Genomic DNA, 14,121 nt, shown 5'->3' on the forward strand with positions numbered 1-14,121 from the left:
GGTGGAATGGAATTTTGTCACAGTTTGACACGATTCCTAGGGGGTTGTTGGATCCGGATTCGTGGAGGTGCGGGCCCTGAGGGGGGGAAGGAAGGAAGGGCTGGCTGGTTTTTGGGAAGAGGGGGGGTTGTTTTTAGCTTTGCGTCCTTACGACAAGATTCACAGGATCATAGAGCGGTTTGGGTTGGAAGGGACCCTGAAGATGATGAAGTTCCACCCCCCTCCATGGGCAGGGACACTTTCCACTAGATGCCAGGCCCATCCAGCCTGGCCTGGACCCCCCCAGGAGCGGGGCAGCCACAGCCTCCCTGGCCATGAATGAAGAATTGATTCATTCAGGCCAAATGCTGCCTTGGCATTGACATGTGGTTTGCACCAACTCAGTCGTGGGGTCATCTCCCCACACGGTCAGCTCTACCAGAGGTAGTTTTACTAAGAAGAAATGAAAATGTTAAGTTGAGAATGTGACTCAATACCCAAGTGAGCATTTCAAAAGGCCAGATGATGTTAATTGCCTGGTACTGTCAATTGTCCCTTTCCCCGTTCAGATCCAGCCCAGATGTGTTTGAATCCCGTATGGAAAAAAGAAATGAAGTGAAAAAACAGCCTGTGGGATATTCCAATCAAGGAGAATTTATCAGATGCATGGAGGAGAAGGCAAGGCCAATTTTCTTTGTAGTTCACGTATCTCAATGTTGTAATGTCATTTACATGGGATCAGCATAATGCTGCAACCATACAGTGATACTGTTGGTAAGGAGCCCTGGAGCTTCACACTCTGGTGGCTAAAAATACTGTTCTGTTCCATTGTAGTATTTAGCTATTTTTTAGACTGCAAATTCTGTGCTTGAGGCCTTGTTTAAGTGTTTAATTAGTTCCAGATTAGTGTGGCCAGATGGAGTGATGTGATCTTGCATTTAACATTTTTTAGTGAATGCAAGAAAACTGTTCAATAATATTGGATCAGAAATGCATCATAGTTTACCTTTTGACTAATCCTTTCTGGTCTTGAAATTCATCATTCACATTAAGTAACTTAATCTTGTTATTTACTTCTCCTGGTTAATAATTTATGTCATTAAAAATGCACTTGAGCTCCTACTCAGGAGTAGGCACGTTATGCAAGGAAGACAAATAAATGGTATTAAAGCATCAGCTAAAAAAGCTAAAGAAGAATATTTTTCTTCTAGGCAAAAGGCTTGGGCACAAAGACATCAAAGGGAGGATTCACAAAGGATAAGGTAGGAAAAATGAACCTAAGGTGGGAGAGGACCTGCTGTCAAGGACAGAAATTAACTTGTATTGCTAATGTCAGTGCTTCAGCCAAGACCTTCTTGATGTAAAGCTACTGTTCCTTATGCTGCACTTGAGTAAGAAATTTTAATTTACTATCGGGGTCATGTTCAATCTTAAAACTCCTACACTGTTAGTTTTTATTATGCTGTCCTTTCTCTCTGACACACTGGGAGTTTGTACTAGTCAGGGGATCTCCACTGAGTGCTCACAGTAATAAATGGAAAGGGTTAAGCTGCCTTTGCAGCATGTAAATAAATCTCTGAAGATCAGCCAGCAGAGGGACAAGGGAACAGTTTTACTCTCTTTCACTTTCTTTTATTTTGGTAAACTGTGTAAATCTGCCAACAGAGCACATGTCTGAGATGGCTGAAGGTGAAAGGCTGAAGCTCCTCTTGCAGCTTCAGCAGAGAGTGATTTGCATAACTGGAGAAAAGTGTGTTCTGTGTCCTGACAGAATCTCTCCTGTTCTGCCTCAGTGTGTGGATCCTCTTCTCAGTGTGTTACTGCATGTGATTTACTGTTTTCTTTGACAGTTAACAGGACTAACACTCCAAATTGAATTAAGTTCCTCTAGCTTCATTTTGTTCTCTGTAATTGCATCCATCCATTCTGGATTTTCACTTCAATCAGAGAACTGGCATCATGGCAAATTCCTTATTCTTTCTCTTGCAGACACTTGATTCAATTCTTAATGTTGAGATGGTGAAAGAAAAATCAGCGGAGGAGATAAAACAGGTGATGGATTTAAAGGGAATAAAGTTTGCTCTACATCTGTGCTTAGTAGTAACCAACATGTAAGGCTGGACATTTTCCTTAGACTGAAGCATAAAACATGGCTGTGGATGTGTACTTGTAAAAATCACATTCACATGTTTATCAATAGTAGAAGATAAAAGTTTTCTCCTTATAGGTAAGTCCATCTAGGATGTACCTTGACGAATAATAGATTTGGACTTGATTGCTCTATAATTCATACAGTTGCCATTTAAGGTGTAGCAGCTGAATTGGCATTAGCCATCTCCTGTCAGGTTTGAAGCCAGGTGAAGGGAAATCCTAGCAGTAGTTTATATGGATTGTGCTACATCAGTTTTGCAGGAATAAAACCAGAGCTTTTGCCACCTCATACCTTGGATTGCAGTATTTGCCTTTCATTCAGAGCCACTGAAGTTGGTTAGGGTAAGGAAGAGGTGGTTGGGTCTGTTTGTTGGAAGAGTGGTGTGAGTCAAGTCCTTCTCCCTAGTATGTGCTTGGCTTTGCACTGTATCCCCCTTCATCTGGTTGCAGCTTACCACATCTGTTGCACATTTCTGATGTAGCTTTGGTGGTGTTTTTTTTCCTTAGACTGTACGGCAAGAAATGTTGGTGTGATTGTGTCAGGGTAGCAGAACATATGAAGGAGCCTTCTGGCACAACTTGGAGAGCAGAAACCCAACTGCTTTCCTGACAGCTCAAGAACGTTACAGAAGTGGTTAGATGCTGTGCAGGAGATGGTAGCAGGGACTTGATAACTCATGAGTTACCTTCAAGTTCTTCTACTTCTGTTTCATTGTTTAAACATTTTACTGACAATTCTCATTAGTTATGTAGGACCGGGAAAGAGCAACAGAAAAAAGTCCTGAACTCTGGGCTTTTTCCTGTACTTGTCCATTTATTAAGGACTTTGGGCTTTTATGTAGGTACTGCCATCCTGCTGTGGTGAAGAAAAATCCTGTGAACACAGGAGTGTTATGCAGAGTTTTCTGTTGAAACATTTTTGAATGGTCTTTATGTAAATAAAACAACACAAAAATCAAATCAACCCTCTAGAAATCATAAGTGTGATTGTCTGCAAAAATGGAAGAAGCACTTCTGGTAGCCAGTAAATGTTGAGTCACCTCTGAGCCCACTGCTGATCTTTGTTACCTAGTGCTACAGTCAGCCAGGCTTGACTGAAAACTTACTTCTGAAAGGGCTTACAAGCGTTAGTTGACAAATGGAATTATTTTTAAAGCATTTAATATTACTGCTGGATGCTTGATTTTAACTGCTGCTTTTGTTTCCTACAGATTTGGAATCAGTATTTTTCTGCAAAAGATACAGTTTATGCTGTCATTCCTGTAAGTTGTTGCCCTGTAGTTATGCACTTGAAAGGCCATTGTGCAAAGCTTTCGTTTCCAGCTGTAATTCTCTTGCTTTTAAAAGCAATCATTGAAGGAAAATGAGGTTTCAAGAACACACTTGCTTTGCAGATTGAGTGATTTTTATTACCCCAAGTAAAGGCTTTTGTTTCCAAAAACATATATTCCTTTTTTCTCACTTACATCAGTCTCAGTAAAACTAGTAACTTTTTCTGCATGCCTGGCTTGAATTTCCAGGCATTTTTTTATTATGACTATCCAATTCTGTTTGCAGGGCCCCACTATCTATTAAGGGAGCATTTGAATTTTCACTTCATTTTTTCTCAGGCTTGCTTGTTTCTTTCCCCTCTTCCCTACAGCACAGACAGCCAACTCAAGTTTAAATGGCAGTATTAGAGCACTTGGCTTATAACTTGCACGTGGCTGATCACTTATGACTTGCTTTCATACATTTCAAATTATTGGCAGCAGTGTCTTTCATTGAGACTGCATGGTGCTTCCTGTGATAAGGTCATATTTTTTATTCCTCATAATTTTACCAGATGTTAATTGTTGTTAATCTGCATGAGTTTTTTGCACTTTGGGGATTTCTTTTTATTCTTTGCTTGAAAGTGTCTTATGTGATCGTGAGCTCTCAAATCTGTCTTTTCACAGCTGGGCATGAACTGTGTGTTGAGTTCTTGAAACCTCATTTAGATCTGGGGTCTGATTTGCAATTGTACTTGGCCCTTGGAGCTGCAGCTGAGGTGGGTGGGAGGCTGTGTCCTAAACATATGAAGTGCTGTAAGCTCTGAAAATGGCAACGTGGGATTTGAAGTCAGGCAGCTTCATGTGGATGTTGTGAAAATAGTTGGAATTGGACATGTACTGTAGCAGAGGGCCAAGGCCAGGGACTCCATTTAAGACTGTTCATTAGTGGGGCTGGCACTGTTCTTTGGTGCACTGTTTTAGAGAAACTTTGGAAGCTTTTAATCCTTTAATGAAAGCCAGATCCTAGGCACATTAGGAAGAAGTTCATGGTGTCATCGAGGGGGGAAAAAACCCTTTGTCTATTGCCAGAAGCTTTTTGTTGGCTGGAAGAAAGGCCTTGCATTCTCCAGTGCACCAAAGCACTCATGGAGAAACTTGGTGTTGACAAATGGTGTGTATTTTCTTTTGTGAACTCCTTAGAGTAGGTATTAATAGATGGTGCTGGGAGGAGAAGAGCAGGCAAGAGATCTGGGGGAACTCAGGGGACACATGAGTGAGATGGCCAGGTTTCATCAGGGATGACCAAATGTATTTGTGATTTTAATATAAACCTAAGCAATAAGTATGTTATTTGAGTAACTGTCTAGGCTGTATTTTAACACTGGAGAACAGATGACTTTGAGGTAAATTCTACAATTTTGGGCCAGGGGTATGTCATCTTGCTCAGCTGTTGACACCAACGTGGTGCAGTGGAGGTATTAGAGGACATAATGTAAATCTAAAGTGTGAGCCCCCCAATCTAAGGAATTATGGTTTGGATCAAAGGAGTTGGCTGCTGCATCCTAGAGGCAGCATTGTTGAAGCAAGGCACCCATGACATTTAGGCAGCTAAGAACTGAATACAGTTTTCCATGTGCTTGTTGGCCATTCCCACAGTGAGCCCTTCTGTAAAAGGAAGCTGTACCCTATAAAGGTAAATGAGGTGATTCTGAATAGCTGTGCATCCATGTTTGTATTGTGAAAATTGAATTTCTTTCTCCTTCTCCAAAGGCAGAGAAGTTTGATTTAATACGGAAGAGAGCCGAGAAGTGTCCATCGGTACGTATGGCAGAGACTAACAGTGCCTGGATGTATGACTGTCATGCATTTCTCCTCCCTATAAAGCCTGACTTAGAAACTTTTGACTTTCCTGTGTTCATACTCATTGTATCATCTTGATTAGTAATATTCAAGTGTTCAAATATTTGTCTTAGTGTTCAGGTAAAAGCAATGGCTGTTCATATGTATTAAACAGTTTGGTCTAGGTGTTAGGTATCTAGATATGAAAGATGTTCAGAAAGGAGAGCACAGATTCTCTCAGGGAGGAGATTTAGCTACATGCCTCTGGTTTCCATGAATTGATGTCATGTGGTTAAATCTCTTCTGTGCAGTGTTGTCATGAGCCAGGACTTGTAGTCCAGCTTCACTGATGGTCCTGCATGTATTTCCCTACTACTTAAAGCATTCTTGCTTTACCCTGGAGGAACTGTTGTTAGCTATAGCTACATGTCACCGTGGCATCACATTGCATGGATGTGGAGGAGGTGAATTGTCTTGTCTTACAGTTGGTGTGACTTGCTCCTCTTTCCTTTCATGTTTGTTTACTGGTAGTGAAGATAGGCAGGGCTATCTGAAAGGGGAGAAGGCAAGACATCAGTATGTTGGGATTCTGTCCACAAAACAACCTGAATCTTGTAATCTGTTAGCCTGCTTTTCCTGATCATAAATGTTCACAGCCATGCTTGCTTCACCACGCTGGTGATGTCTCATAGGTAATTTCCGGAAGGCTAGTAAGAGCTGTTTGCATGGAAGCCACACTGAGCAGGCACCGTGGTGTACAAATAACCCATCTCTGTCTCCAGGGGAGCATGAGCTGTCAAAAAAGACTGCGTGGCATGTGCTGCACAGCTGAGTAGTGTTAGTTCTGCTGCAGAGCACTGTAATTCACCACTGTGATGGGAAGGAAGGGGGGAATTAGGTGTAGGCAAACCCTTTATTAAAGATACAGAGTAACCTGTGGGTTGTGTCTTAGGTGTGCACGAGCACAGCACAGCATAAAAGACTGAGAATGCACAGTATGATTATTTGAGAGATGAGTGGGTTCCCACTCTCTGGGTTCACTGTTTCTCACATGGATTGGTGGGTATCTTGTAAGCTTTAATTAGAAGGTTCCTGCATGAATGAGCAGATTGTTGCTTTGAGGAAGGTAAACAGAACAACTAACAAGATCAAGGATATCTTTCTGCAGTTTTGTACCACGTGCTGCTGGATTAGTATAATTTTCTGTTGAAAGTTATGTTTCTACAGTAATCTGTGCACCAAAGTATGGACTTTTTGCACATTTCAGTGTTCTGAGACAGGAAAGAAATGTTTTACTTCTTTATGAAAATGAAGTAGCTGGACTTGAGCAGTGCTTTTGTAGATTGAATGGGAGACTTTAGGAATTGATGGATTGGTCCTGTATATTTCACTTGCCACATGCAAGACCAAATGTATTTGGCTTCCTGAGCTAGTTGGAGCTTGGAAAATTATTTATAGCTGTAAATGCATTCCTGTACAGTGCATTGGCATTTAGTCAGGTATCCTGCTAGTTTTTTTCTCCAAGCCTGTCCTTTGCCTTGGTGTCAGAAGATGAGCAAGTCCCTAGCCTAGGGATCCAAATGGACCATAAACCTCTAGAGAGAAACTGCTTGTAAAAACTCTGAATGCTTCTTACCTTTTATTGGACCATTTCTGCCTTTTATTTTCTCGAAGTGAATGAAAAAGTTGGAGTCTGAATGTTCTCCACCATCCTGTCCTTTCCTTTGTCTGTGTCACATAATAATCATAAAAACGTGCCAACATATTTGCTTATGAATACTGATAAGGTTAGTGATGGCTTATTAGCAGTTTTGAAGTCTGGTTCCTGCTGCCTTGTCACTCTTGGGGGAAGGAGGGTCAAAGAAACACAATTTTCTATCCTGGTTTTCTTGTTAAAGAGTTTATACTGGGGGCCAGTTTGTCACAGGTATAATTTTGTTTTATGAAAGGGAGAATTACTTTTTAATCACTTCTCTGCAGTTTCTTTATGCTTTGCCAAGAAAAGAAGGCTACGAGTTCTTTGTGGGGCAGTGGTCAGGAACAGAATTGCACTTCACTTCCCTAATAAACATTCAGGTGAGTGGTTGAAATAAGACATCAAAAAATGCTGGTTTAGGATCCAGAAATGTATCAGCATATTACAATATATAATAGTTTAACAAACGGGTTGTCTAGCTTTACTTGAAAATAATTATTGTGGGAAACTGCCATTAATTATGGGTAGATTAGTAAATTTATGGGGAGTAAGTGTCTCTCTAATCTAAAGAAGAATGAGGTAGAAGTCAAAGAGTTTCAAAATTGAAGTAAAAGACAAACTTTTTGGAACTGTTTGTGCAAGCTACTTAAAGTACCAGTAGGTGCTATGAAATAAAATGTGTTTCTGGAAATTGTGTGGTCTTAAAAATACACAATAGTCCTTAGTCAAGAAAGAAACCCAATCTAATTCAGCAAATCCCTTCTTTTCTGTGAATATCCAGAATCAGGAATTTTTAATTAGAATTGACCCTGAAAAATGACTGCCTCGTAGCACTTAATACTCAAAAGGTTTGTTAATCCAGCCTCCAAATCTGCAGTAGACCTGAAGTTCTTTAATGGTCTAAAAGTTTCTATGTCTCCTTTAGACCCAAGGTGAAACTGCTCCTAGCCAGTTGGTTTTGTACCATTATCCTGAGCTGCAGAAGGAAAAAGGGATAGTACTCATGACAGCAGAAATGGACTCCAAGTTCTTGGTAAGAGAAATTTGCTTGTTGGCTTCTTTCATTTTATGCTGCAACTCCTCCCACAGCTTTGAATTAAACCAAAATTAAAGTGAAGTCTTTAAAAAAGCCTTTTCCCAAAGAATGGTCTTACTAGATTTCTTTAATCTGCTTAATACTGGGGAAAGCTAGAAGGAAATTGTCAGTCTTTGTTTAGTCTCATGATTGCAGCTCGTGCATTCTTTTTTTTCTTTGTTACTTTGAGCATTATAGTTTATTGTAGAAAAAAAAATAAATGCTTCTGGTTTTTCTCATTAATGGAAGTGAGTTTAAATGAAAGCAAATTTAAATGAAAGCTTTTGCTACTTGCCAACAAGTTAGAACAGTTTTGAAGGTTAATGCTACTTGTCAGATCAGGAGATCTGCAGAGCTCTGTGTTAGGTTTCTGTGTGTGCCTTGGCTCTTTTTCCTCCATGTGGCTGTGCTGTTGTTTGAGTATCTGCAGTAGGACAGTGGTAGGACTAATAGCACAAGGGATTATGCACATGGAACAAGATCAATAGAGCATCCCACCACTAACAGACCTGCTGAGACCAGCTCTGAAACAGTGTACAGAGCAGCCACTGCTAATGCATTTGCCCTGTTATAACAGGGTACACAATCAGTTTTTGCAAACAGGTCAGCTGTCAGAAGGGAAAGGTGAGACTTTGGGGTGCTTTCAGTGGGCAGGGATCCTGAAAGACATCGTAGGCCTCTGAGGTTTGTGCTCAGAGGGAGAGTAGTTGAGAGGCACAGTGCTCAAGTGTGTAAGTAGGTCAGGAACAAGAGGGAGGTGGTGTGTTGAGAGATTTGCTAAACTGAGGTGACTGAGAATTAAGTCATTCGATGAGTAGCACTGCTGCAGCCTTTCAGCTGCTGAAGAGTCTTTCTCAATGGAGACAAAACTCAGAGACAAAACCTGATGGGAACACATTCTTTGTTTCAACTCACAGGTGGTCCACGAAGCACAGTGCTTGGCAAATCAGGTGCAGCTTTTCTATGCGACGGAGCGTTCCCAGACCTACGAGTTGGTGGAGACCTTCAACCACAGATCTAGTGAATTTAAGTATATGTCAGTTATAGCAGAGCTTGAGCAAAGTGGACTTGGAAAAGAACTGAGACCTGGTCAGGTTTCTGACAAGCCATAGAGCCTCAGGTGTGGGTGAAGCGAGCCAGCAGCAGGCAGGGGTTTCCTACATGTCCTTTCTGTTCTGTTTTACAAATTTGGTTTGGCTGCAGAAAGGATCTGGAGACTTCCTGGGAGACTGATAGTCAAGCCTGTCTGGCACTGATGCAAGATGAAGACTTGGACCATTTGAACAACAATAATTAAATGCCAAAATGGAGCCCTATACTTCAGTGCAACTTCGTCAGAGCGAGCCCTTTTCCCATCCTGTAGCTTACTGCTGCATGCTCTGGTTTTGAAATCTGAAAGAAAGTGACAGAAGGGGAGCTATGTAATGGCCTCTGTTGACATCAGGGGACAGATAACAATTAATGTTTCTTCTCAGTAAATGCATTTTAAATGCCCTCCACCATTATAATTGCATGGTCCAGTGCTTTTTAATCTCTGTGGAATTTTTACAGGCTTGTCCATCCACCAAAGAGAATAGGACTCTAAAACAGATTCCTCTTTGTTACTTTGTGTGTGAGGATCCTTACACAGATGTATACTGTGGCCTCTGTTTTTCTCAGGATAAAAAAACAGAGTAACTAGATTTGTTCTGGGACTTCTGTGTTCCTTAGTTGATATATTAATTTGAACCTGTTGCTGTGGTTTTGTCTTAAATTTGTTTTCCTTGATGAGCAGGATATTCTAAACATGTTTTTATGTTTGTGTATTTTTTAATAGTGTTGAGGAATTATCACAAGCTTTTTAGAATTAGTTTTTCTGAGACTGACAGCTAGTCAGGTAACTCCAGAATTAGCATTTGGGGGGACAAAAAGTTAGGACTTGAGCAGAAGAGTCTGATCTGTGCTGGCTGCTACTATGGTGGAGATGAGGCTGAAACTGGGACACAAACCCAGAATAACAGGGTCCAAGAGAAGCTCTAGGCTTGATGGTTGGTCCCACTAAATGCTTGCTGGAAGGGGAGTACCTGAGCTGAGGAACTGGCTCCACAAACCATCCTTGCAGCAGAAGTGGGCAAGTGGCCTTTCATGGCCATGGCTTTGCTGGTTCCTGGGCTGCATTTGTGCACGGATCACACTGCTGGCTGCCTGCAGAGCCACGGTGTGTTTGTACATTTCATGCTCTTAAATTTCACATCGAGCCCAAGAGATGGTGAAAACAATGCTGTTAGTCTTGGTGTGGGGAGAGAAGGTAAATGCAAGACTCAGGGGCTGTGCAGCCACTAGAGGGAAGGTTTGTCTCCTCATTCTGAGCTACCAGCACACACAGCTTGCATGTGCCTGTCGGCTCAGCTTTTTGAGCTCGTGGTGAGTTTTGTGCTAAAAACCTGGATGCCCAGGTTGCTCCTGTATAGATAATATTGCAGTAGGCTACACTCAGAGAACAGTTCCCCTAGGCTGGTGGTGTGGATCTTGGATGAGCTACCTTGGGGAGGGCAAACATCCTGCAATAGTTTTCCAGAACGCTTTCCTGTGATTTCCAGCCATTTGTGGGCCAGGGTCTTCCCAGCTGAACCAGGTGCTGCAGGAGCCACCTCCTTCCCTCTGTGCTGCCTGTGCTCTGCCTCTGGCTGGAGGAGAGCCAGGGCCAGGGATGTGGCAGCAGTTCCTGCCAGGAGCGGTGGAGCAAGTTTTGCAGCCAGAGGCTCTTGTTAGGGACAGGGAGATGTACCTCCAAGTCAGCAGGGAGAGACACCCGGGCTTGTGAAAGGCAGCTGTTGCAGCAGCCAAGGAAGTGCAGATTGAAGGATGATGTTCTTACCCTCACTTAAAAAGCTGACTCCAGTCCTTTTTCATCTGCGCCTGTTTTTTTTTCCCAATGTGCTTTAGACAATGGCAAGACTCCAGTCCTCTCTAATCCATGGCTGAGGAAGTTCCTCCTTATCTCTGAGCCTGCCCAGGACTCAGTGGAGCAAGGAGGGGTAGCTGGCTGTTCTGACACTGCATATCCAAGGCAAACATTGCTGGGTGTGCCCTTTGCCTCTCTGAGAATAACCAGAGCAAACCCACTGCTCACTTTTGCTGTGTCTTGAGGGCTGGACAGGCACGTAGAGCCTTCAAACCCTGCCTGGGAACAAGCATCTCCCTGGATGGTGGGGTGCAGTGCTACCAGGGTGCATGCCCTGCAGGGCATTGTGTGGCTGGGAACAGCCCAGCCTGGCACTGCAGCTGTTGGGGGGCTCACTGCAATCCCACTCTCTCGGTGCAGCTGTGTCCTGCTGAGCCCTGCAAAGCCACGTTGCTGTTGGGCCTCTTTCCATGACTGCCCGTGAGGTCTGATGGAGCCGCCCAGCACTCCAGGCTGACTTCCTTCCCTGCTTCCTTCCTCTTGGATAAATTCAGCCATGCACCTGCCTGCAGGAGCAGAGCCAATCTCCTTCTTCCTTCCTCCGGAGCAGACAAATGCCCTCTTCACAATAATGCATCCCTCCTGCCCCAAACCTGCCCCTCAGACCTTTTCCTCTTTCCCAAGTGACTTCTGCCTTCTCCCCCACCCCCAGCTGGTACCGTAGATGGCTCCAGGCTCTCTGCTCTGTGAGGTTTCCAAAACCTCAGATGAGGGGGTAACTGCCTGACCAGGAGATGCTGCTCACCCCTGTGGACTTGCAAGGCTGCAGCTGAAGCAACTTCAGCCCTCATGCTGTTTTTCTGGCCCCTCTCCTTTGGCTCCAGACCACTGAGGGTGGGAGGACCCCATCTTGCCTCTTAAGTATTTTGGCTCCATGTCATCTGGATGTAAATCCTGGCTGTGAGTTCCCTCTGAGACCTTTGCTGTATGGCCAAGCCCCCTCAGTTTTGGATTTGTGCCCTTTTTTTCCCTTGGATTTCAGTTGAAAGTTTCCTCCTGGCTTGGCATTAGCTGTCAGGAGTTACATCTGCTCTGCAGACCTCTGTCTCCAGCTCATGAGGTCCAAGGTCGTTATGATTTCCTGCTTCCCTTGGGAATAAGCATGGACACTGGGTTCCCAGGATGGGTTACAGCAGCATTGCTCAGTCCTCACTGGGACTCAGGCTAGTTGTGATGTGCAGGGAGCACCCAGCATTAAGGATACTACCCCAAGTGCCTCAGAAAGGCTTCATGGAGCTGCTGCTGCCTGAAACTTGCAGTGACATTGTCAAGCTCCTTCAGCATTTGTGAATAGTCCTTGATGGTCTTTCATGCAGCAGGTGCAAGGACACCCCTATGTCAAATTTGTTTAATTGTTCCCTTTGTCTGCAGACAGAAGGAGCCTGCTGTTCTCCTTGGGCCAGATCTGGTGTTAGGCTTGTTACTTTGACCTGGAGACCATCTGCAGTGATCACAAGAGATTCACTCAGGAGCAAGGCCAGACTGATGTGGAAAAGGCTCTGCCTCTGTAAACCAACCCACAAGTCCTGGGGAGGATGTGCATCCAGAGCCAGCCACACTTTCAGGGTATGGCTGTTGGACTGAATTAACTGATGATCATGGTGGGAAGCAGCTGGAGAGACAAATTAATCACCTTGTGCTTCTCTCCTGCCCCAAGAACTGAGGGTGCAGGGTCCTTCACCTCCAGGTTTTGCCTTCTCTGCAGAATCCTGCTGTAGGTGTGGGGCATCTCAGCCATCTCACATAGTGATGGGCACCAAGCATGGATAAATCCTGCATGGCCCTTCAGCCACATCCCAAACAGGAACAGGTAGGAAAGCAAAGCACTGCTGGGGTGTGCAAAGACACCATCAACAGACATTCAGCTCTGCCAGAGCCCTGACTCCCTCTGGCTCCATCCAAAAGCAATCTACTAGTGGCTGCTGCTCGATGCTACAGGCCCTCAGGTGTCTTCTTTGCTCCTAATAAGATGCTACTCCTAATAAGATGATGCAGGCAACAGTTTCTGTTGCACCTGCACAAAATGCCAGCACAGGGAGAGCAAGGAAGGGAGAGCAGGTGCCTTGTAGGGACCATGCTGAACTCCTCAGCCATCTGCTCCAAGAGGCTGCTGGATAATTGAGGACGTTTGCCATTGCTGGGCTGGTAACTTTATCTTTAAAGACTGAACATTGTGCCTGAAGGGCAAACCCTGGCATCACCAGTAGCTGAGAAGCCCCGTTATGGGGGAAGGAGTCTAGGTCTTGCAGAGATGTGTCTCCCACTGGGTGCACAGTCTGCATGAGGTCAGAAGGTAAATCCATGGCCACAGCAGCAGGAGAAGCCAGGCAGGGTTCAGGGAAGCAAACCCTCATCCTAAACCCTCCTGCTTCATGCAGACCCACCCAGCGGCCAGATCTTCCCATCGGCTCAGGCTGCTGCCCTTGTGGTTTCCTTTCTCACAGTCCCGCTGCTCTGTTCTCCCACCTCACCCCACCACCTACAGCTGCTTGGCTGAACCTGAGTTCAGCACACATTAAAGCAAAGCCTAGCAAACCTTCCCTCACCAGAACCGTGCCAAACAATCCGCAGGCATCTCCAAGCAACGCTTCCATCTCACCTGGGCCGGACACACCGTGGGGAGCACCAGGGCACGGCGCTGCTGCCCCCCACCTCACCACAACACCCCCAAGCATTGCGTGTGGGGTTCACCCCCACGTTTACATCCCCCCTGTCCCACCGGGAGCCTGACCCGGGAGCAGAGCCCTGCCGGCCCACGCTGGCTGCTCCCGCCGGCCGTGCTGGCCCGGGCTTGCTCTCCCCGAGCGGTATTTAAATACCACAACGTGCTGCAGAACTTGCCCCACCTCCCGGACCCACCGACACGGTGAGTCCGCTTTGTGCAGAGAAAGTTTTTTTCTGGGTTTTTCTTTCCCTTCTCTCTCTCATTTCGGTTTTGGGTGGTGTCCCGCCCGGGCTGGCACTGAAACCTGTGGCTGGGTTTGTGTGCGTGCAGAGGGGGGGAGGAAGAAGAGAGAGGGGGCTGTGAAAAAAATGTGTTGGGAGGGGTTCAAGACTTCCTCTGCTTTCCCTCAGTGCTTGGCTGTCCCGTGAAAGCCCGGAGCCAGCGAGTGGTGCGGGGCCATGGGCCGAAACGGAGCGGTGCGGGGAAGTGGGTGTGCGGGGCACTGTGTGTGCGTGGCCG

At 45.0% G+C, this 14,121-nt stretch overlaps 1 protein-coding gene across 1 annotated transcript; it reads left to right on the forward strand.

Moving 5' to 3' along the window:
• Positions 1 to 552: 552 nt before the first annotated feature.
• Positions 553 to 9,409, forward strand: ATPAF1 (ATP synthase mitochondrial F1 complex assembly factor 1). Its single transcript, XM_010006539.1, has 8 exons — positions 553 to 657; positions 1,191 to 1,241; positions 1,969 to 2,031; positions 3,342 to 3,392; positions 5,154 to 5,201; positions 7,203 to 7,298; positions 7,844 to 7,951; positions 8,911 to 9,409. Exons 1-8 carry the CDS (start codon positions 577 to 579, stop codon positions 9,103 to 9,105), a joined length of 693 nt encoding a protein of 230 aa, XP_010004841.1. The 5' UTR covers positions 553 to 576; the 3' UTR covers positions 9,106 to 9,409.
• The last annotated feature ends 4,712 nt before the right edge of the window (positions 9,410 to 14,121 follow it).

The sequence above is a fragment of the Chaetura pelagica genome, unplaced genomic scaffold (assembly GCF_000747805.2).
Source record: "Chaetura pelagica isolate M959 unplaced genomic scaffold, ChaPel_1.0 scaffold69, whole genome shotgun sequence".
Lineage (NCBI taxonomy): Eukaryota > Metazoa > Chordata > Aves > Apodiformes > Apodidae > Chaetura > Chaetura pelagica.